Genomic DNA, 21,115 nt, shown 5'->3' with positions numbered 1-21,115 from the left:
CTGCTTTGACCTCTCAGTGATGCAAATCAGCTCGTCCAGAAAACTGTTCCTAACCTATGCAAATAGGAAATAAAAGGAAGCGACTGCCTTTTCTTCCTAATTCAAATAGTTTTTCCTGCTCTTGTAGCAAATGAGTTGCGTAAAGCTTCACCCCATTCAGATAAAGCAGTTGAGCCAAAGAGGCGCAAGTAAATTTGATACGATTAACTGTCAAAAAAAGAAGAAGCTGAGACCCAGTGTATGAAATTTTGCTAAATTAAAGATTGTTTTTGCTTGAAAAATAGAAAATAATTTTTTCATTTTGATGCCAGTCTGCAGTTTCACAAAAGTGACAGAAACACCAGAGGAGCGACAAAACATTTTAAAATAAGATTTTTTTCATGACTGCTTATAAAAAGTGCTGTCCAGAGATAAGAAATGCATTTCTATGGTCATTTAAGAAAAAGAATAGGATTGAGCTAATATGTGTCCATTCAGTATATTGCCTTAGGAATATTTGCAGGCCCCTATTTAATAAACTTGATGAAAAAAATATAATTTTTTTTCCATCAAGAAAAAAAACATGATTTTTTCTTCAGTAAAATGCAAATTGCCCACTTCCATTTTCGAATTTGTAATGAATCCTTATAGGACACGTTTGTGATTGAGCAAAGTAGAAAGGTTGAAAAGATTAAAAAAGTACAGTAGAGGTGGATGAGTTTAAATTCCTGGCGTCAACAATTCAAAGTGATGGACAGTGCCAAAGAGAAATGAAGAAGAGTGTGCAGGCAGGGTGGAGACGAGTTTAGGAGTCATTTGAGACAAAAGGATCACAGCAAGAGCTAAAGAGGCGGTTTGCAAGGTCATGTGGAGGAAATGCAGAGGGTTTGGTGTGACAGAGGAGGATACTAAGCAGAGGGTGAGGTGTAGTCAGATGTTCAGTGACCCCTAAAGGGCGCCGCAGGAAAAAGAAGAAGAAGATGAGAAGGAAGAATCATATCCAGCACTCAACAGAGAAAACAAACACCTTTTAACTGGGAACATCTGATTTATTTCATGCCAGGAAAGGCACATTCATACACTGAATTCAATTGTTTTAATAGGCTATATAATGTTATATGCATCTACATTCAGGCAGTGCATATAATATGATTCCCTTGAATAAATGCCACAATAACATTAACATATTTTGTTAACCACAAAAAGATATAGCACATATGAGCACTGACAATTTATATATGCACACTTTTAGCATAAGGAGAAGTACATGTGCACCCTGTAGTCCATACAGTTTTACTGACCTTTTACACCAAAAGAGACATACAGTACTTTGCATCAGCAGCACTTGTTGGTTTTTATAAAGTCCATAGAGAATATATAATGTTTTAGAGCCGGTTCCATTTATTCCCAAACTATTTCTGTTCATTTGTTCCTGTTGCATAAATCCAGTCATCTCGCATCTGCACTCTCTCTTAAAATGCATATATAACAGACCAGCATGAAGAGCACAAAAGTCCCTTTTTTTGTTGTTTTTTTTCTTAACCTCCTAGGACCCTGCGTCCACATATGTGGACATCACATTTTGGGTTATTTAGACCAAAATACTCAATTTTGCTTTACAAGGTCCTGATATCCACTTACGAGAAAATTTTAAATGAATGTGCTCATATGTGGCTCTTATTTTTCTTAAAAACAAAAATAAGGTAAAAAAAAATAAATCTAGTAATTCTTTGTTTTTACGTTCATCGGGCCCCAATATGTCCAAATATCAAAGAGAAACTAAAAATGCATGCCGTGGAAGAGTTCAGGTCTTAGGAGGTTAAGGGGATTTTTCACCTTTGGCAGATTCATATTTGGGCTTCCTCTGACTTACATCCTCTGTTACACATAACAGTAATCTATCCAGTCAACAGATAAGCACTGTCAGGGAGAATCAGACTGTGCTTTTATTCACACTTTACTGTCCCACTATGAGACAAAGCAACATTCACGAATGAATGTCTAACAGCGAGCAGCACGTCCTGCTCATTCCTTCAGTCCGACATGAGTAGATATACAGTGTAGGGTGGACGGGGAGCAGCAGGGTTAGGTAACGCACACGTGTTTCGCGATCATTTATTAGCTTAAGACAACATTTTATCAGTTTGCTGCTGTAACACCAAGATAAAAACAGAAATAAATAAACAATAATAATACTTACACACTGAGAGGAACCATTTCATTAAAAGACAATTGTGCTGGGAATTTATGGCAATATATTGCAACTGTCTGAAACAACCCTTGTGTATATATCTTTCCATACTCTGAACTCATGCAGGCTCTCAGTACTTTTTATCCTTAGGATAATATATATATATGTGTGTATATATGTATGGTATCGAGGCAATGGCTGTTAATCTGGAAGAGAATCTCTCTCGGCTTTGATGTTTGTTTTATGTTTTAATATTAACTATGAAATCGTTACACTTTAATACTGACGCATAGCATTTTTGATTTTGAGTTTAGTGCAAGGAAAGTTACTTGCTTCTGTCATTTGTTAATCAGTCAGATTGTGTGTCTGAGATGCTGTACACTGCATATTGTGTGAATGTGGTTCCAAAACAATATGGTACAAATATTTTTGTATGTGTGTGTTTCTCCTTCAATCATATTGTCATTTATGTAAGCATGTGACACAGTTATTATCCACATTTTACATGGACAGTGTAGTATATTTAATGCATTTAATCTATTTTTCCACTGTCTGCATTTAATCAAACACAATTATTCTGTTATAAATTGCTCTTCACCCTCCCTGATTCCTCGGTTGACTATGTTTGATGTTTTTTTTTTTCTTCTCTTCCACTGAAAGCAGAGTTAAAATGGATAAATTAGCCATTTTATTAAGGTAGAACAGGAGCTCTTTTCTGCAGTACTTTACAGAATATATATGATGGAGGCGAGACGATTCCAACAGCGTTTCACGCCTTTTATGCCTCGTCGGTCAGTTCTTCACCACAAACATTTCATACACAAATCATGGTGCCTTTTACCTCCAGACTTTGTGTTGGTTTGCAAACATGGTGAGATGGAGGACAAACTGGTATCAAAAAGCGTAGCAGAAACTGACTGTGTATCGGCGTCCGCCCCTCTCATCATATGTCCTTTCCCGCTTCATCTCGGAGCACCAGTGGTCATCTACATCCATAAGATGTGACCCTGTTTTAAACAGCTCTCAGCCTGGGAGCCTTAGGAATACATGCCAACTGCCGAAGAATAGGCCTTCTCCTTTGCTCTTTAATAAAACTTTATGCCTTGATGGTTATTTGTTCACAGGTTTACTGTTTTTCAGCGTGTGAAGAGTGTCACTGGCAGCGATCGCCTTCTCTGTGTCTGTCTTGCTGCTGCCTTTTCTTGACATGTCAGGCTCCCATAGAAAGAACTCATGCAGGAGGGTGTTGACAGTTTCAGGACACTCCATCATGACCATGTGACTTCCCTCTTCGATTACTTTTAAGAAAGCGAACAGGAGGATCTAAAAACCAGAGCCAAAATGGATAATCTTACAACAGATCCGAATCCAAAGCTATGAGACAATAACTAATAAATGAAACAAAATAGCTCTTGTTTGGATAAAGGTGTGATATACCTCTGCCATCCGCTGGTCCTCATCCATGGGCACAAACTTGTCACACATGCCATGAACCAGAAGAATGGGCACAGTGAGCTCGGCATGGTATACCTCGTCCCCCTCGGGCCAGTACTGACCGCTCATCATGGCTCGCAAAACGAACGGAGACACATTGAAGGCATTGCCCTGCTTCAAAAGCTGCTTTTCTTTGGCACCCTGACGGGCAAATCCAGCTCTGAAGATTAGAAAAAGAAAGAAAAAAACTTTACCAAAATCTCTTTCCTGTACATTTTAAAGATAGTTAACAGTTAACATTAAGCAAGCTATTATTTATCTATTACATCTGTCTGTCACAGTGTGTCACTACTGTTTGCAGCATCACAGCATCTTACTTGAGGAAGCTCCAGGCCAGACAAGGTGACAGACAGTGAAGGACACAAGATGGCAGTTGGAAGATGGAGCAGAGGCTGGGCTCCAGAGCTGTGGGACCCCCTCCATTGATCATTACTACCTTATGGACCAGATCGGGATATTCGTGCGCCAGGAAGGTACAAAATGACACTCTGGAAGAGATATAATGGGGTAGGTACAGCATGTTAATCACTGTACGCCACTGACTTTTCTAAGCTGACCTGTAACACAAGCATCTCACAAATCCTCACCCATATGAGTGGCCAATAAGAATGTTGCGTTTACGAGCATATCTCTTGAAGATGGCTCGCAGGTCCTCCGCGAGGGCATAAAAGGTATAAGCTGCTGCAATCTGTGGCGCTGTGCTTGCTCCGTGACCTGCCAAATCTGGCGCAATGACCTCGTAGCCCAGGCGGGAGAAGAAGTCCAGCTGGCTGCTCCAGATGTCAAGAGATCCTCCGACGCCATGCACGAAGAACAGTGCTACATCCGAGTGCGTTCCTTTGCAGCTCGAGATCATCCTCTTGGAGTCTATTAAAACTGTGCGCTTGGGTTTGCGACGGCGGCGGCGTGGAGGCGGAGCAGGTTTATGTTCCCCAGGTGGTGGAGGAACTGGAGGAGGAACAGGGTTGGGGTCTGGAGAAGAGGCTATGTCTTTGTAGTCAGCAAGCTCCACCTCTACAGTGCTGCAAGGCTCTAAATCCCCATCCTGACACTGCAGAATCTCAGAGTGCAAAACATCCCCGAGATTTTCGATCACCAGCTGGCCATTTCGGTAGACTGTGATCTTCCTCTTGCAGTGGACAATGCTGCCACTGTCGCCGTCATTATTAGATATGGGAGAATCTTTATCATAACAGTCAACATCTGCATTGTTCTTTTCAGCAACTTGTTTTTCTGTTTCTATGGGTTGGCGCTCGGGGACGATATGCCGCACTCTCAGGACTCTCCCAGGTTTCACCTCCACATACTCAAAACCATCAGAGGGTTCTGATGACTCCAGGGGCAAGACTAGATTGGCAGTCTTCCCAGTCAGGCAGCACAGTATCCCTTCAGTGATGCTAGTCAGCATGGTGTTTCCCTGCAGGAACAACATCACACAGACACAAATAAAACATATCAGTACTCTGATGCTTCCTTTGAAATGTGGGAAAAAAATATTTTTCATGTCTTGCCCTACTTTTCACAGCTCATTTAGTGTCACAGTTTCAAACATTCAAGCATTCTAACTTGTTCCATTTGCAGTGCTTTGCCAATGGCATTGGCTGCACTGCAAGAAATTGGACCCAGCTTGATTCCTACAAAACTGAACCCAAGCTGTTTCCTAGCAACAGAGACACAATGAAAAGGCTTTCTTTATCCTTCATCAGTCCAGAGCCAGAAAGAAAGTACGCCAAAATAAAGGGTACTTTAACACATTTCCGCTCCGGTCCATTCGCACCAGAACCTCTCGCCATAAGAACAGTTTCTTCCCCTCTGCTGTTGGACACATGAACAATAAACGTACGACTGTTCCCACCACTAACACATGACCCTACGCTGTGTTCACTACATCATTCCATGTTTGGCACTGATCACCACCTGCACTCATGCATATATCTTTCTACGTAGCACTTTTAATTCTTATTCTTACTTTTATTTTTTCATGTCTATTTAAGCGCAATTTATGACAGTATGTTTGCACTGAAGCACCGCAGCAATTTCCTAATGTTGTAAACCTGCTCAACATTTGGCAATAAAACCCTTTCTGATTCTGATTTCAAAATCAATAGCCATATTATATCCAACAGAGCTGTTGAAGTCTCTACTAACACACTCACCTCAGTGACTCACCTGGCTTGACATTCTGATGCATTCAACAAACAACTGCAAAGCAGTATTTGCACCACACACCATGTAAAAAACCTAGGCCAAGCTAGATGTCTGCTATTAATAACCCCTCCATTTCACAAGGTCAGAATCAGGATATATATAAATAGAGAACTCCAGTCAGAGGGCATGACTGTACACATGTCTGCGGACTGTGTGTCTCACGACAACGTGATAGCAGTTTTCCAAACTGCGTTCTTTCCAGCGGGAGATGAGAGCTGGTTTCTATGTTTCCGTTCAGGTCCAGCCACTGCTTGACAGTCTGCTGTCAGCAGCACAAACACACACGTTAGTGTCCCCACTTTTGATACAAAACACAGTTATCTCTAGGAAACACACAAGGCTGAGTCACATCTTCAGTAGCTGGTGAGACTTTATTGTTTACTTGTTTGTTTCCTTGTTTAAGGAACTGCTGTTGTGTCTATGCACTATGTATGCATTATCTGCACTATCATTCAGCACACTTTTGTGTGAATGCAAAGTGATCTCACTGGATGCAAAATGAACCCTTATTTTTACACACAAATTGAAAACCCTTGTAACATTTGAGTTGAGCTGCATTCGCAACTCATCACCATTTAGCATTATGTGCATTATTGTAGGATATTTGTGCATTCCCCTATATTATTGTGCGTTTTGGCAAAGTATACTGAGAAGTACAAAATAGTACATGTTGTTTACATCTTTATTGTCTTCCAATCATGCTGGGTGCTTAGTATATTTAATGATTGGTACCTTGACAGGTTTAAAGAAATATAAAAACAAAATGTAAATAGTGGGAATGATTATTTGTTGGTGGATGTCTGTGGAAATCTGACAAAAACAAATCCTTTAGGTATATTTTTGTATATTGTGCACGTGCCAGTTTTTCACCTTACATTAAAACAGAACATCAACACAAGAAGCAAAATCCTCCCCAAAGAGCAAGGTTATTACCATGCTAGTCTGCAAAAATAAAATAAAACAAAACAAAAAACCCAAAAACACATAGATAAAAAATATTCTACATGGCCACCGACAATCAACAGATCGGCACAAAACAAACTACAGCAGCACAAACCCAACAGTCCTCCCACTTAAATCTGGGCTTCTCTTCCTGACCTACAATTCTCCAATCCCACCAGCAGGTCTGGAACATGGCTGTGGGGAGCAATGTAATGGTTTCCGCGACATCCAACCTCGACCAAAGTCAGGGCTGAAGGTTACTCAGCCATGTTGAAGTTGTTTGTTTTGTGTGTCTGCATTGCAGAATATTTAGGTTGACAGGCCTGCCAACTCTTACAGTAACACACATTCGGTACACTGTGTGCTGCTGCATTTCCATAACAAGAGTCTAGCAGAGTGAGGCGCAGTCTGTCAAGATGCACGTGAAGTGAGTGGCCTATATTTTCAACATGAGACCGTTATGTTAAAAACGCCTGATTCACAAACATTTAGCGGCTTGGCTCCTACAACAACACATTATTATTATTATTTTAAACAATTTATACATCGCAATAAGATTCAAATACTCACAAATATACGCACCAAAAATGTTTATATAAATATTTATATATATAACAGCTTTAGGCTTCACAAATAGTGCGCTTTGAATGATACTGCTTGTATTATTCATAATCTGTTATTATTTTAATCCTGTCTCAGGCGAAATGCATGCATGCATCATGCGTGCAGCCGTTTATTGGCGCTGATATGCTGCACAGTAAACATCAGGTATCCAGATGCCACAGAGCAATACAAAAAAAGCTAAAACAAAAACAAAACCAAAAGATTTGCATTACCTGCAGAAGTACTGATGATTAAGGTGATGAGAAACCTGCACCCAAAGATGACAGTCAAGGGCCGACCACACAGTATCGAGAACGGCGTTGCATCTGGCGCAACAATTTGTCTACGCTAGAGATGCTGCAAAACAGTAAAAGCTCCTTATTGGCCCAATTAGACCGTCATTACAGACCGCAGGGGGGCATGGAGTGAAGATAAAGCATGCATCCATAAAAGAGTGCCACTGGTAGTTTAATGATATACCCATTACGAAAACAGACGCCCGTGTTTTTCTCGCTTCCTCTGCATCCACTGCGCACTCGGGCCAGACCCTACCCAGCCCTGCTGCCCTTGAATCCGCAGCACCAGCAGCAATCTTCGGGTATTTTCGCTGCTGAGTGGCGGTGGGGAGGGCGAATAGAAAGCAGTTGTATATTGAGGAGGCCAATGAGAGGCGCCTGTTTGCTTGTTGCTAGGGCTGACAGGCCAGCAAAAAAAGAAAGAAAAAAAAGGGGAAAGACTGTGTGGTCCTGCCTGGGCGCTGAAAAGGAGACAAATGATAAAAATGACTGTCCGGCTAATTTATCTAAATTAATTGGGCTGGCACGTGACCACAGTCGGGGCTCTGCGTGGGGTCTTATTTCAAATCCCACATCTGATTGCGGACTATGATCATAAAGTGTCACCTGAGAACGAGTTATTGTTGCCTCACCACCAAGGACAGACGTGACCTTTCAGTTTTAATCTAACACATTTCGAGCAGTGCCCCCTTCTTGAACTCACATAGCAAATTGGTAGGCCTGCTGCTGTGACAGTCCAGTGCCAGTCACTGGAAAGCAATCTGTGACGTTTATTGGGCGGAGAGCCCGTGAGCCAACTGGGTGCTTTGTTTTATTGCTTGGCGTAAATAATCATTGGTTTATCTGTTTGTATCTGTGTTTTGGACAATTAAAATTCAATTTTAAAAAATTAGGCCTTTATCACTGATACCGGCCTAAAAACAAAACGTGCGTCAGTTCTTTTCAGGATTCCTACCGTGTGCAGATTATTCACGAAACATCATCACTGTAATCATAATGTACTGCACAAAGGGATGACTTTAAGCAACAGCTTGGTTATGGAAAAGTACTGAAACCGACTGTCAGTAGAGAGACCTTCAGAATTTGTGTTTGCACATCTCTGCTTCTGTGTGTATTGTCTTATCACAGGGTGGTCTTTTACATCAAAGGCTAGCCTGAAGTTAATGTTAAATGACTAAAGTTTTAGATTAAAATATAGCAACAATGCAAAAAGCAGACCCTCCAAAATGCAGGTGAATTACACATATAACATTCTAGATGGCCACCAGAGCACTCAACAGCAATTACACTTCCAGCTCAAGGAGTCCTCAGTCAGCATGCCAGGATAGACTATACAGAAACTTTATTATAAAAACATCTTCTCACATCTAAAGCTCACAAGCTCAAACTGAGCGTTAGAGTGAGGAAGAAAGGTCATTTAAGTGACTTTGAAAGTAGAATGGTTGCTATTGTCAGACAGAGTATTTCAGAAACTGCTGATCTACTGGGATTTCCAAAACATGGAAGAATGGCCTGAAAATGAAAAAATATCTAATAAGCGGCAGCTCTCTTAGAGAAAATGCTTTGTTGATGTGAGAGGTCAGGGGAGAATGGCTGAACTGCTTTGAGCTAATTGGAAGGCAATGGTAACTCAAATCCCTACTCTTTATAACCAAGGTATGAAGGAGAGCACTATTGAATGCACAATATGCCAAGATTTGAAGCAGTTAAGCTACAGAAGACTGCAGATTCAGCTAAGAACAGGAAAATGAGGACATAGTTTACACGTTACCAAATCTTGACCAAAGCATGGATCCACCCTGCCTGGTATCAACAATTCAGGCTGGTGTTGGTACGATGGTGTTTTCTGGGCACATTTTATGCTGCTTAGTAAGAACTGAGCACACAGCCTAGATGACTGTTGTTGATCACTATGCCCATCTCATTGCTATGACCACTGTGTATCCATCTTCAGGCTGCACCCAGCAGAATAATACACCCTAAAGTCAAATAATCTCAAATGGCTTTCTTGAACATGACAGTGTGTTCACTGTACTCCATAATCACCACATCTCAATCCAAAAGAGCATCTTTGAGATGTGGTAGAACAGGAGATTAGGATCATGGATGTGAAAACAACAGATATGCAGCAACTGTGTAATGCGCATGCCAACATGGACCAGAAAAATGTTTCCAACACCTTGTTGAATTTATGCCATGAAGAATTAAGGCTGAATTAAGGCGATAGGGGGTTCAACCTGGCACAAGCAATGTAAAACTCATAACATGTCTGGTGGGTCATTCACCCTATTAGAGCAGTTAGAATATACAAATGCTAAATACCTTACACCAACGTAAATGTTGTGTAAAAACTTAAAAAAAAAAAAAAGTCAGTCCAACGGGACCAAAAGCAGTTGTACCGTGACTCAGAGTAATATCCAAAAATACCTCATTTTAATGTAACCATTTCTGTGGATCTTACACGCTGGGATCAGTAGGTGGCAGCATTCACTTTTGCAGTCTTTCAACAAAACCAAAGAAGAAGAAGCAGACCTGCCTGTGACATTCACTGCTCTCATGTCGGTGTCATCTGTACATTCCTAAATATCTCAAAATGAACATTATGCTGTCCTCATTTTCCCGACTGCGTGGTCTAACTCACGTGCGTAGGTAAGCGACTTAAGTTATTTGCACGCGAGGTTAACCCCGAAGCAAACAGTGTTTCTTTATGAGGCTAACATTGAAAAGCTAGCTTGGTAATCAGTTAGCAGCATGGCTAGTTGCAGTTAACCTGGATAGATACTCATGGGAACTTCTATTTAGTCAAGCAATGGCTAAACCAAACACTACTGATTTACATTTATAGGCGATGTTACGTTTAATTGCTAATAAGCAGTGTGGGCATGGGGAAAAACACAGAGTAATAATGTTTGCTATAAAGAACTTTTGAAAAACAGTTTTGGGGGGTGACTGAAACACTTTTCTGCTCTAATTTTTGCACAAGTTATTTTATCCGTACAGTATTCTGCTTGCATATGTTATGTAGAGGAGACCGGGGCCAGTTGTAGCGATCTGTTATTCAAAGCGGGACCAACTTTCTTTGATCATGCTCATTATGGTTGATCAGCCTACTCTAAATATAGGTGTTGTTTGCTATAATGCAAGATTTTAACATGGAACCTTTTTATTGTCCCAGGTAAATATCGTATTCAAGTAAAATGCACTTATAACTCAACACAAAGACTTAAAACCTATTTTGTAGAAGCTAGAACTGTTGTAAAGTTTCTGGAAAAACAGAAATGGATGTCTTGAATGTATACTCTACAATAACACACACACACACACACACACACGAGTGTGTGTGTTTCTTTTATGAAAATATGACCAGTATATTTCACGTAGTCTGTGAGCTATCAAGGAAAATGTAAAAGATGTTATAATTGCCCCCGGTCCACCACTCTTTAAGACAACCTGCACTAAATTTTGTTTGCAAATTCTTAATTAGCCCCTTTATTGTAAATATTGAAGCAGTACAACTGATATAATGCTGTTGTGAAAAAATGAAACCGTACACATAAACTTCATTATGATAAATGGATTTACAACTTGCACGACGTTACTGTATTATTGTGGCATAATTTTGAAATTAGAGTAACATATTTCAACAACATTTTAATCTTTGTTCTTCCAACAGCATTCCCACAGCAGACCTAACTGGAACCTCTTACCTTAGATCGTTCAGCAGCTGGATTGGTCCTGGAGCAGCTGCTAGAACACAGGTTTTCAAAGCTTCAGATACAATTTCTTCACAAGCTGAAGGTTCAGGAGTGTTTCAGCAGGTTCCCTGGCAGTACCAGCAGGTACGGACCCGGAAAAGAGGCACCGAGTATCAGCCCAAAAACATCAAACGAAAGAGAACCCACGGCTGGATCAAAAGGATCAGCTCACAAGGAGGCATCGAAGTGATTCTGCGGCGGATGTTGAAAGGACGGAAATCGCTCACACACTGAAAGTTCCCAATGGAAGATTTGACTTTAAAGAAACAGACCTTGGTTCTTATATGCTGAAGGTGCTCAGCATGCAGCAAAGAACTTGTGTATTGGGTTAACTGGTGTGATACTGGGTGTGGTCTGGGTCTGGCAGTTCCACAGTATTGGTCTTGAGAGTGTAAATGTGCCCTGTAGTTTTGCCCACCCTCTCTGGTCAGGGCGGTTTTGGTCAAAGTCATTAGGTGTTAGCACATTTGTGTGACTTCATTTCTTTTTCTTTTTGAGTAAACATTGTTGACTTAAAGAAAAATGTTCCTATAATAAAATTATTTTCCAGAATCAGCATGGTTGGCCTGAAAATGAAAATACCACCTTCACTTCTGTTAGTTTTGTCCTGTTTAGAATGGCTTTTGTAGAGTCGCTGTGCTCATGAGCATGATCAGTTCATTTGCAGCAAAAAAATAAGTCTGTGTTACCTTAGTTGACACAAAAAGGTATATACATTATTTATTCTGCATATCTGATAAATGTGTATTGTGCTTGAGTAAATGAAACATCACAACAGTGGCCTAAAAAAACTAAAGATTGCCCTTTGGTTTGTACCAAAAAGCTCCTTTTTTGATATTTGACAGATACAGAGGCTCAGAATTAACTGGACGATTGACTAACAATCAGTTTTGTGGCCAGATTGGCCCTGTTTCGTCATTAGTCCGTGACAAAATCACTAAAAAGTGATCAGATAACACTTCAGTGCAAATGAATAATGACCCAAAGCATACTGCAAAAGCAAGGCAAGAGTTTGTCAAAAGGAAACAGTGTGGTATTCTTTAATGGCCAACCCGACAGAGCATGCTTTCAGGTATTATATACAAAACCAAAGGCAGGGAGACCCACAAACAAGTGGCAACTGAAGGCGGCTGCCATCAAGACCTAGCAGAACATCCCAACAAATCAGAACCAGAAGTACTTTACTCTTTTGTACTCCTTGGTATAACTCTCAAACATGCATCTAATTTAGAAGGTCTTCATTTAGGCTGTACAAATAGTTTGTTGCTCTAAAAAAGTCCTCCCTAAAGCTAGGACATCTTACTATTTATCAAATAAGAACAACCCTAGGTTTCTCTTCAGCACTGCATTCAGGCGAACAGAATCCAAGCTCTGTTCAAACATTTCCCTTAACCTTAACTAGTAATGACTTCATGAGTTATTTACAAATAAAAATGTAACCATTACAAAAATAGTCACAGCCATGCCACAGATGCATTTTTAAGAACAGCAACTGCTGATATATCTTAGTTTACTTCAATAATGTCTTCCCCTTAACCATCAATCTGTCTTTTAGACCACACTGACCCCTCTTGAAACAGTAGTTGTTAAAGAGCTTGCTGCAGAGTTAGAGTTTGTGCCAAGATTTAGTGCATCATAGCACAGCACTAGTGAAAGTTATGAATGATTTTCTGGCCTCTGGCAGGGAACTTTATTTCTATGTTTTCCTATTAGACCTCAGTATTTTACTACAGAGAGATTTTACTACACACTGTTGCTTTTACACTGCACTGATAGACTACAGTTTGGTTATGTAAATGGGGAGTCTTCACACACAAGTTAATCATGTATAACATTGACCAGTACTTTTTACATTGTACATGCTTCCCCTAGGCAACATTATTAGAAAACACTGCAAAAGTGTCCATATTTTCATTCATATACAGATGACACTCAGCTTTAAGCAACAGAGCTAGATGACACGATTCTAGTTAAAGACATAAAGGTCTGGATGATTTCTGATTTCCTGCTTCTAAATGCAGATAAAACTGAGGTTGTAGTACTTGGCCCTAAAAATCTTAGAAATATGGTCTGTTATCAGATACCTACTCTGGATGGCATTACCTTGGCCTCCAGTAACAAGGTGGTTTCATTTTTGACCACAACATGTTCTAGAGTGAGCGCATCAAACAAATATATAGGACTGCCTTCATTCATTTGTGCAACATCTCTAAAATTAGAAAAATCTTTTGTCAGAGTGACACTAAAACAAGTTCAACCATTTTCAAAATCAAGATTGCTACATATCACTTAAAATCCAGAAAATCCCATTAGGCTCCACCCAATCTTAAATCATTACACTAATCAAAATATAAGAGAAGGTCATTTATTTCCTTGAAAAATGCAATCAAAAAACATTCATGACCAACACAGACTGTTGGTTATAAATTGTTAATGCTACCCAGTCACATGCAAAGTGTTAAGGCCAGTGCGTGACCCACTTGCCACTGGGACACAAACTTCAATACAAGAGCAGTAAATGTCAGAGTAATGACTAATGTCACAAACTAACTATGTACCATTACCAATTTTAATTCATACTAAATATAAATATGCAGTGTTGGGAAGGTTACTTTTAAAATGTATTCCATTACAGAATACAGAATACATGCCCCAAAATGTATTCTGTAACGTATTCCGTTACGTTACTCAATGACAGTAACGTATTCTGAATACTTTGGATTACTTAATAGATTATCATGCTTTTTACAACAATGTGAATGTACTATTGCTGTGTGATTTATTACTATTACTGAAGGTCCGCGACTCCGAACTGTAGTAAAGGGACCTCTGACTAATACGGCGGGGTCCCTGTCGGCTCGTAGCCGAAAAATAGCTTTACTTTGTTGTGTGGGTCAACTTTTCTTGCGAGAGACAGAGAGAGGCGTTGAAAGGCTGCTCCAACGGAACTTATTGTTTTCGGAGGAAAACACGAACACGGTGTACAGTCGAGTCTTAATAGCTTACTTACAACTGGGCTCGTCAGGCACTCTTCTTGGCTGAAGTGGTTATTATTATATTTACATGCTTCCAGCTCCCGTTTTTCCTCGATGACAACTCCAACCTTTCCACTCCCCTTTTTCTCTCTCCCTCCTCGCGCTCACAGACCCATAATGTGTATGGCAGTCCATTCTCCCTGCAACACGGACTACACTGGCCATGATGCTACATTCTTTAGAGCTATGCTTGTAGCATTCTGCCTGTTAGCTTAGCACAACAACAACAACAACGAAAAGGCGCTCTCTCACCCAGGAAACACACAGTCGCAGAGAGAGAGAGAGAGAGAGAGCGTCGCCCTGTAACCATGGCAACCGTAGCGCTGCCGCCTGGAACAACAGAACGTAGCTGTCAAACAAAACCCAAACAGTCCTGACCCGCGACAAAATGAAACAGGAAAGTACCGCAGTGTAATCCATTTATTTCAACAAAGTAACTGTATTCTGAATACCACCTTTTTAAACGGTAACTGTAACGGAATACAGTTACTCATATTTTGTATTTTAAATACGTAACGGCGGTACATGTATTCCGTTACTCCCCAATACTGTAAATATGAAGCTGTAGGTAGTGATTTAATTTCAAACTGAACTTGTTATTGCTGCCGACCACCTGCAGTACCTTCGCAGCCCACCAGGGGTCCCCAGCCCAAACTTTGAGAATCACTTCATACATTTATGAAGACAGCGCTTCACAGTGCAAATGAATAATGAGCCAAAGAGTTCCTCAAAAGAAAATGATGTGGTATTATTCAATAGTCAACCCAACAGAACATGCTTTCAGGTATTATATACAAAACTGTTGGCAGAGAGACCCACAAATAAGTGGCAACTGAAGGTGGCTGCAGCCAAGACCTAGCAGAACATCCCAAGGTAGGCTGGACTGTCATACATTATTCTCAGGCTGTCCTAAAAACTCCCTGAAAAGCCTTCATTTAATCCCAAATAGTCTGTATGTTTATTGTCCACTACTGTATTTAATCATTAGTTATTATTAAACTCTGGCTCTTTCTCCCATAGTGTGTCTTTTGTCCTGTCTCTCTGCTTTCTTCTCTTTCCACTTACACTTAACTGGTCTTGGCAGATGGCTGGCCCTTCCTGAACCTGGTTCTGTCAGAGGTTTCTTCCTGTAAAAAAGAGTTCTTCCATGAAGTGCTTGCTCTTAGGGGGATATCTGATTGTTAGGGTTTCTTTCTAATATTCTAATATAAAACATATTGAGGCGACTATTATTGTGAATTAGTGCTATTTAAAAGAAAACTGAAATGAATTCAAATGTTTAAATGTTTTAAATCAATTAAATTGTGTTGTAGCTCTTCAAATATGAGTTTAAAGGTAGGCTTTGTCTTGTTTTTTTTGGGGGGGGGGGGGGGGGGGGGGCTGAACATTTACAGTTTAACACCCTTGCAATATTCTTAAACCATTATTGTAATTCATTTTAACTGAATATACACGACAGGAATCAGTCCGATCACTAAATTAATGTTATTATTATTATAGCTTGTTTTATGCTGCTGTATAATCTGCGTTTTTAACACTCCCTCCCTCTGTGTGCAGATCCCCAGAAGCTGATAAACGGTGTACGTGCGGGAGGAATAGTGGAGAAAGTAGTGTTGTTTTTATGAGCACCCTCGTCCATAACCTGCGTCGTATTGGGGAATTTGTCTTCTACGTCATGACTTTCTGGCCAATCGGCTTCTTGCTCTTTCTCTCTTTTCCCAGACCTGTCACTGCTCAGCCAATGAGATAGGCTGGGTATTAGAAGATAGCCGCCCATAAGAGACGAACAACAAATATGGAGTTTTAAAATAGTAGCAAGTTGGCGGCCAAAAAGACCCTAAAACTCGGCGTTTTTGTAGTTACACGAGTGGTAGTTTTCTACCTAACTGAAGTGACGCGATGCAATCATATCAAACGTAGTTTATGTTTTGTAGCAGGCGCCGTTGAACGGGTAAACAGTTCGGTATCTTGGCTTCGACAAAAACAAGGCTTAGTAGCTAGCTAGCTAAAGCAGTAGCATTTGCTGGTTTTCACCCTCACCGTGCTTTGCTCAATAAGAGACGAAGAGCACGACCCGGGCAGAAATGGAGAAGGTTGGTTCATAGATACTTCATTCCTGAACTGTTTAAGTTGCTATTGCGTCGAATTGCTTGTTGTAGCAAGTACGACGTGCTGTAAATAGTCTGTCACGTTACAAATACGTCACCTTGATAAATGTGAAGGGCAGGAGTTGTTTGTGCAACCTGCCTGAGTGTGTTTTACATCTGGTAGTGTATGTGTGTCGCAGCTGTAGTTACACTTAAGTGTTTATCGTCTTATTTTTCTGTTGTGTATACAGAGAGATTTCTTGAAGGGACTGCCCGTCTACAACAAAAACAACTTCAGCAGGTTCCATGCAGACTCGGTGTGCAAAGCCTCAGTGAGTGATGCTTGTGTTTCTCATTATGCTCAGATGTTTTCATTTCTAATCTGAGCTCAAGAACGTTTTGTCATGTTGTGATGCCTTTATTGATGTCTGAAGCAGTTTAAACAATAATAGACTAACTTGGGCCTCTGTCTTATTCTTTCTTTTTCTTTTGGTAGAACCGTCGACCATCTGTGTATCTTCCAACTCGGGATTATCCCTCAGAGCAGAGTAAGTACACACCCAGTGAATGGCCTCTAGGCTTTTACGTTCTTTCTCACAGATTGCTAAACTTTGGACTGATGTCAACTTGTCATAGGCTTATCATTATCACCTTACAGTGTTGTGAAAAAGCATTTGCCCCTTCTTTGTTTCATATTCTTTCTTTTTGCATATTTGGCACACTTTCATGTTTCAGATCATTAAACTAATTTTAATATTAGTCAAAGTAAATGACTGAGTAAATACAATATCCACTTAATTAACTGATCATTTGTCAGGGGACGCCTGCTTAGCCCTGTGTGGAAAAAGTAATTGCCCCAACCCCTGTGCAGGCATAAAAATCTCAAAAAGGAACACATTATAAAACAATCTAAAGAAACAGCAGAGAAACAAAGTCACTGACCTCTATCAGTCTTTGGTTACAAGCTGTTTCTAAGGCTGGGACTCCACTGAACCACAATGACAGCCATTGTCCACAATTTGGGAAAACAGTGGTGAACCTTCCCAGGAGTGTCCCATTACGTATGGCATAAAACTAACACAGCATTTAATAAAAGCAGCATCATACCGGCAGTCAAACATGGTTGTGGTAGTGTCACGGTCTGATGTTGCTTTGCTTCTTCAGGACAACTTGCTGTAACAGATGGAACATGAATTCTGCTCTATACCAGAAAACGCTGAAGGATAATGTCCTGCTATAACTTTGTTCTGAAGCTCAAGCTTACTTGATTTATACAGCAGGACAATGATCCAAAACATACACCTCTGAAAGGCTCAAAAAAAGGTGTTGGAGTGGAGTGGACTAGTCAAAGTCTAGACTTACTGTAAATCCAGTTGAGATGCTTTGGCATGATGTTAAACAGGTCGTTCATGGTAGAAACCCCTTCAATATGGCTGAATTAAAACAATTCTGCAAAGAAGAGTGGGCCAAATTACTCAGCAAGTTCACAGCAATGTGAAAGACTCATTACCAATTGTCACAGAGATTTGATTGTAGTTCTTGCTGAACACAGCTGAGACTGAGGAGGTCACTCATCCAAGTGACGAAACGTTCTCTCATTGAAAATGCTACGTCCAGATGAACAGAATCAACCTTTTGGGATGTACTTACCTGGATGATTGAGCATGCATCAAGACAGGGAAAGGTGTTTTTGGATAGCTTTTTTCCTTAAAAAAATGAAATCATAATTTTAAAAACAGGCAGTTAGTCAGGTTGTCTCTGTCTAACATTAAAATTTGTTTGATCCAAAACATGTAAGTTTGACAAACACGGGGGGAAAAACAAACAAACAAAGAAATCAGGAAGCTGGCAAATACATTTTCACATCACTGTATATGATGTCTCATATTGTTACTCTCAGCAGTAGGCATTAGATGTGTGCAGTCAAGTAAAATCATTTATAAAATGCTCTATATGGTTGGAGATGGCTCATCATTTAACATATTCACTTTGACTCAAATATATTGTCTACCTATTTATGCATTTAGAGATTATTGGCTGATTCATTGATATCACAATTCTTTTTATTCCCTAAACATTGATGTCTGCATCTTCACCAAAAGTCACTCTACATAAACACTCTGCATCTATTATGCATTTCTACATTTGTTTTCTCTTTTTGCATTGTGTGCTTTTGTGTTTCTCATGATCAGATCATCTCTGTTTTTGTTCCTCAGTCATAGTCACAGAGAAGACAAACATCTTATTACGTTATCTACATCAACAGTGGGATAAGAAGGTAAAGGCTTTTAAATATCGTTCATCTAATGGAGGAAGCAGTTTCTGCTAACTATATTGTCTATGATGGCACGTCTCCATTATGTTGTAGTTCAATGGTTAACATCCTTTTCCTTACTCCATCAGAATGCGGCAAAAAAGCGAGAACAGGAACCAACAGAAGGGGAGAACACGGCACCTCCACGAAAAATTGCAAGAACAGACAACAGAGAGCCGAATGAAGCTTCATAAACTGCTGCGCCATCGATTCTCTGAGTAGAGACTGACCCACTCAGACAAAATGCACGAGCCGCTGCAAAATACATGTTTGCAAACAAGTTCGCCACAGCTGCACAAGCAGTTTGATTTCAGACCACAGCTGTCAAGTTGTTCTTAATGTTTGGACTTGACTTTAGAGCTCCTCCTTAACCAAATACCCTTTTCCTCAGTTTATTCACTGCTTTCATGCATTGTTTTCTTCACTTTGAGGAGGCCATACTTCTACTTCAGAGGTTTGTTTTTTCTTTTCATAGTAGTCTTAAAATGATCAAACATCTACCTCCTTATTGCTCAGTCCCTGTGGTTTTATTCCACTTACACCCATGTAGTTTTTATTTAAAGATGCCAGGGATTTATAAAAAAAACAAAACTTTTGGGCTGACCCTTTAAAGGTTTACAGTTGCAGTAATTCACACATATCTGAAATGTGCATGTGCTGTGAGATGACCTTGTGGATATTTTTCAATCAGGAACTTACATTTTTGAATTATGAACAATTTCTGTTGTTACTTATGTCATTTTAGGTAATCTTTTTAAAGATTACTGCTATTACAATAAGTGGAAATAATTATTTTAATAGTGGTTCAGGTTTAGCGTTAGATTCAGGGTTTGTTTTTTATGAGCTGTGTTGCAGAAACAAGACGAGTGATTGAAGAAATGTTTGTTTTCTCCCGATGAATAATAACTATAATGATTTATTGCCTTATGTGGAAGTGAGTGTGTTTCCACTTGCGTCTTAGGGTGCCCCTTGGTTTACATTGTGTTTCAGGAAGATTAAGCACTGCAGAATTGGATGGACTTTGGTGTAAGAAAACATCCAAGCCAATATTTATACTAGAGGATGCAATTTTTACTTGTACATATTTTGTAGCTAAAATCTCAGCTTCTTAATACTTCAGCAGTTGGATCTTTGTAATGGCACCATCAGCACAGTATTTGACTGAATATGTGTAAATTTACACTTTAGCCATACTGTTGTTTTGAGGGACTACTGAGCATCCTAGATGTAAATGTGCTGTTCTCATGTGCTTAAACACGTCAGTCATTTGAGCCATGTTGAGGAAATATATTTGGATCAACAAGGTTCAGTACATACATTGCGAAGAGTGAAGCTGCTCCCATGGCTCTGCGAATCTTGTATATTTGTACAGTATGTGTATTGTGATTGCCCTCACCTTTTTATCAGGTAACAAGACTCACTCCAATTTTGTCTTTCCCAAGCTAGCTGTAGTTATCCTCAAATTGTTAAGACAACTTTTATGCTGTAGGGAGTTTCTGTAAATGAAACAAAAGCATTTAACTAATTTGCTGAGTTTTTGCACCTTAGGTAAGAAATACCTTTTGAAAAGTTTAACCTGCTACAGTGTACACGAGCCAGCCACAAATTAAAACTGACCTTATGTCATGTCGATCCCCCCTCGTGCAACAGCTTTGAGTGTGTGGAATTTAAGGGATGGGTCAGTGCTTTGGGCTCTTTGTGTTGGTTGAGCTGTTCCTGGGCAGTTTGATGTTTGGCCAGAAGCAAGTGCTGTCCTTAGTCCACTTATGTACTTTGTTTAAACGCCCACTTTATTTAAGAGAAAGTGGGTGATAGACTTGTGTATTTCATCTTTCAGAGGTTTTATCAGTGTGTCTGACTCATGAATGTTCACTTTCGTCGCTTGTGCAGGTCAGTGGAATGAGAGTACACGTAGATTTCACAAGTACTACTTTAAACCTGAAAGAGGCAGTGTATTTTCTTTAGCTTCATATAAGAGTCACCCATTTCTCCTGATGTCTTATGGTTTGTATTCCATCACTTGATTAAGTTTGTTGTTTTGCTTTGAGTTGATTGTATAGCTGTATTGTCAGTTTTGGATGTTCTTGTATAGATTGCTCTGTGACATGCAGTAAAGATGACTCTGTAATCAGCAGCCAGTCTTTGGGTGAAACTGAAGAAAGATCCTTCTTTCTGATTGCATGTGCAAATATGCAGGTAATATACAACACT

At 39.9% G+C, this 21,115-nt stretch overlaps 3 protein-coding genes across 5 annotated transcripts; 2 read left to right on the top strand and 1 right to left on the bottom strand.

Moving 5' to 3' along the window:
- Positions 1 to 1,013: 1,013 nt before the first annotated feature.
- Positions 1,014 to 15,667, bottom strand: LOC146687966 (protein ABHD8-like). Of its 3 annotated transcripts, none has more exons than XM_085439968.1 (5): positions 15,569 to 15,667; positions 4,252 to 5,081; positions 3,982 to 4,152; positions 3,608 to 3,824; positions 1,014 to 3,493 (listed from the first exon to the last, which is right to left on the bottom strand). In XM_085439968.1, the coding sequence occupies exons 2-5, from the start codon at positions 5,070 to 5,072 to the stop codon at positions 3,281 to 3,283; spliced, it is 1,422 nt and encodes a 473-aa protein (XP_085296094.1). In that variant the 5' UTR covers positions 5,073 to 5,081; positions 15,569 to 15,667; the 3' UTR covers positions 1,014 to 3,280. The 3 variants fall into 3 exon arrangements, with proteins under 3 accessions (XP_085296094.1, XP_085296095.1, XP_085296093.1); XM_085439969.1 differs by lacking the exon at positions 15,569 to 15,667 and adding an exon at positions 14,479 to 14,607; XM_085439967.1 differs by lacking the exon at positions 15,569 to 15,667 and adding an exon at positions 7,651 to 8,019.
- On the top strand, positions 10,220 to 12,024 carry mrpl34 (mitochondrial ribosomal protein L34). Its single transcript, XM_085439139.1, has 2 exons — positions 10,220 to 10,362; positions 11,387 to 12,024. Exons 1-2 carry the CDS (start codon positions 10,307 to 10,309, stop codon positions 11,700 to 11,702), a joined length of 372 nt encoding a protein of 123 aa, XP_085295265.1. The 5' UTR covers positions 10,220 to 10,306; the 3' UTR covers positions 11,703 to 12,024.
- Positions 15,668 to 16,096: 429 nt separating the features above from the next.
- Positions 16,097 to 21,038, top strand: LOC146687965 (DET1- and DDB1-associated protein 1-like). Its single transcript, XM_085439970.1, has 5 exons — positions 16,097 to 16,596; positions 16,842 to 16,922; positions 17,087 to 17,138; positions 18,807 to 18,868; positions 18,994 to 21,038. The coding sequence occupies exons 1-5, from the start codon at positions 16,588 to 16,590 to the stop codon at positions 19,096 to 19,098; spliced, it is 309 nt and encodes a 102-aa protein (XP_085296096.1). The 5' UTR covers positions 16,097 to 16,587; the 3' UTR covers positions 19,099 to 21,038.
- The last annotated feature ends 77 nt before the right edge of the window (positions 21,039 to 21,115 follow it).

This window comes from Copadichromis virginalis, linkage group LG18 (genome assembly GCF_057382275.1).
Source record: "Copadichromis virginalis isolate Kocher_CV1m ecotype Utaka linkage group LG18, C_Virginalis_male_GT1.1, whole genome shotgun sequence".
Classification (NCBI taxonomy): Eukaryota; Metazoa; Chordata; class Actinopteri; order Cichliformes; family Cichlidae; genus Copadichromis; species Copadichromis virginalis.
Note: the sequence above shows the minus strand (reverse complement) of the source record. Positions and strands in the feature narration are given on the sequence as shown.

Bases quoted from the DNA above. Each gene is read 5' to 3' on its own strand.
- LOC146687965 (XM_085439970.1), top strand. The intron at 17,139-18,806 runs GTAAGTACACAC...TTTGTTCCTCAG, and splicing joins GGATTATCCCTCAGAGCAGA to TCATAGTCACAGAGAAGACA. The intron at 18,869-18,993 runs GTAAAGGCTTTT...TTACTCCATCAG, and splicing joins ATCAACAGTGGGATAAGAAG to AATGCGGCAAAAAAGCGAGA.
- LOC146687966 (XM_085439968.1), bottom strand. From the start codon at position 5,072: ATGCTGACTAGCATCACTGAAGGGATACTGTGCTGCCTGACTGGGAAG. The intron at 3,825-3,981 runs GTAAGATGCTGT...TCTAATCTTCAG, and splicing joins CTGGCCTGGAGCTTCCTCAA to AGCTGGATTTGCCCGTCAGG. The intron at 3,494-3,607 runs GTATATCACACC...TCTGGTTTTTAG, and splicing joins AGGACCAGCGGATGGCAGAG to ATCCTCCTGTTCGCTTTCTT.
- mrpl34 (XM_085439139.1), top strand. From the start codon at position 10,307: ATGAACATTATGCTGTCCTCATTTTCCCGACTGCGTGGTCTAACTCAC. The intron at 10,363-11,386 runs GTAAGCGACTTA...TTCTTCCAACAG, and splicing joins GGTCTAACTCACGTGCGTAG to CATTCCCACAGCAGACCTAA.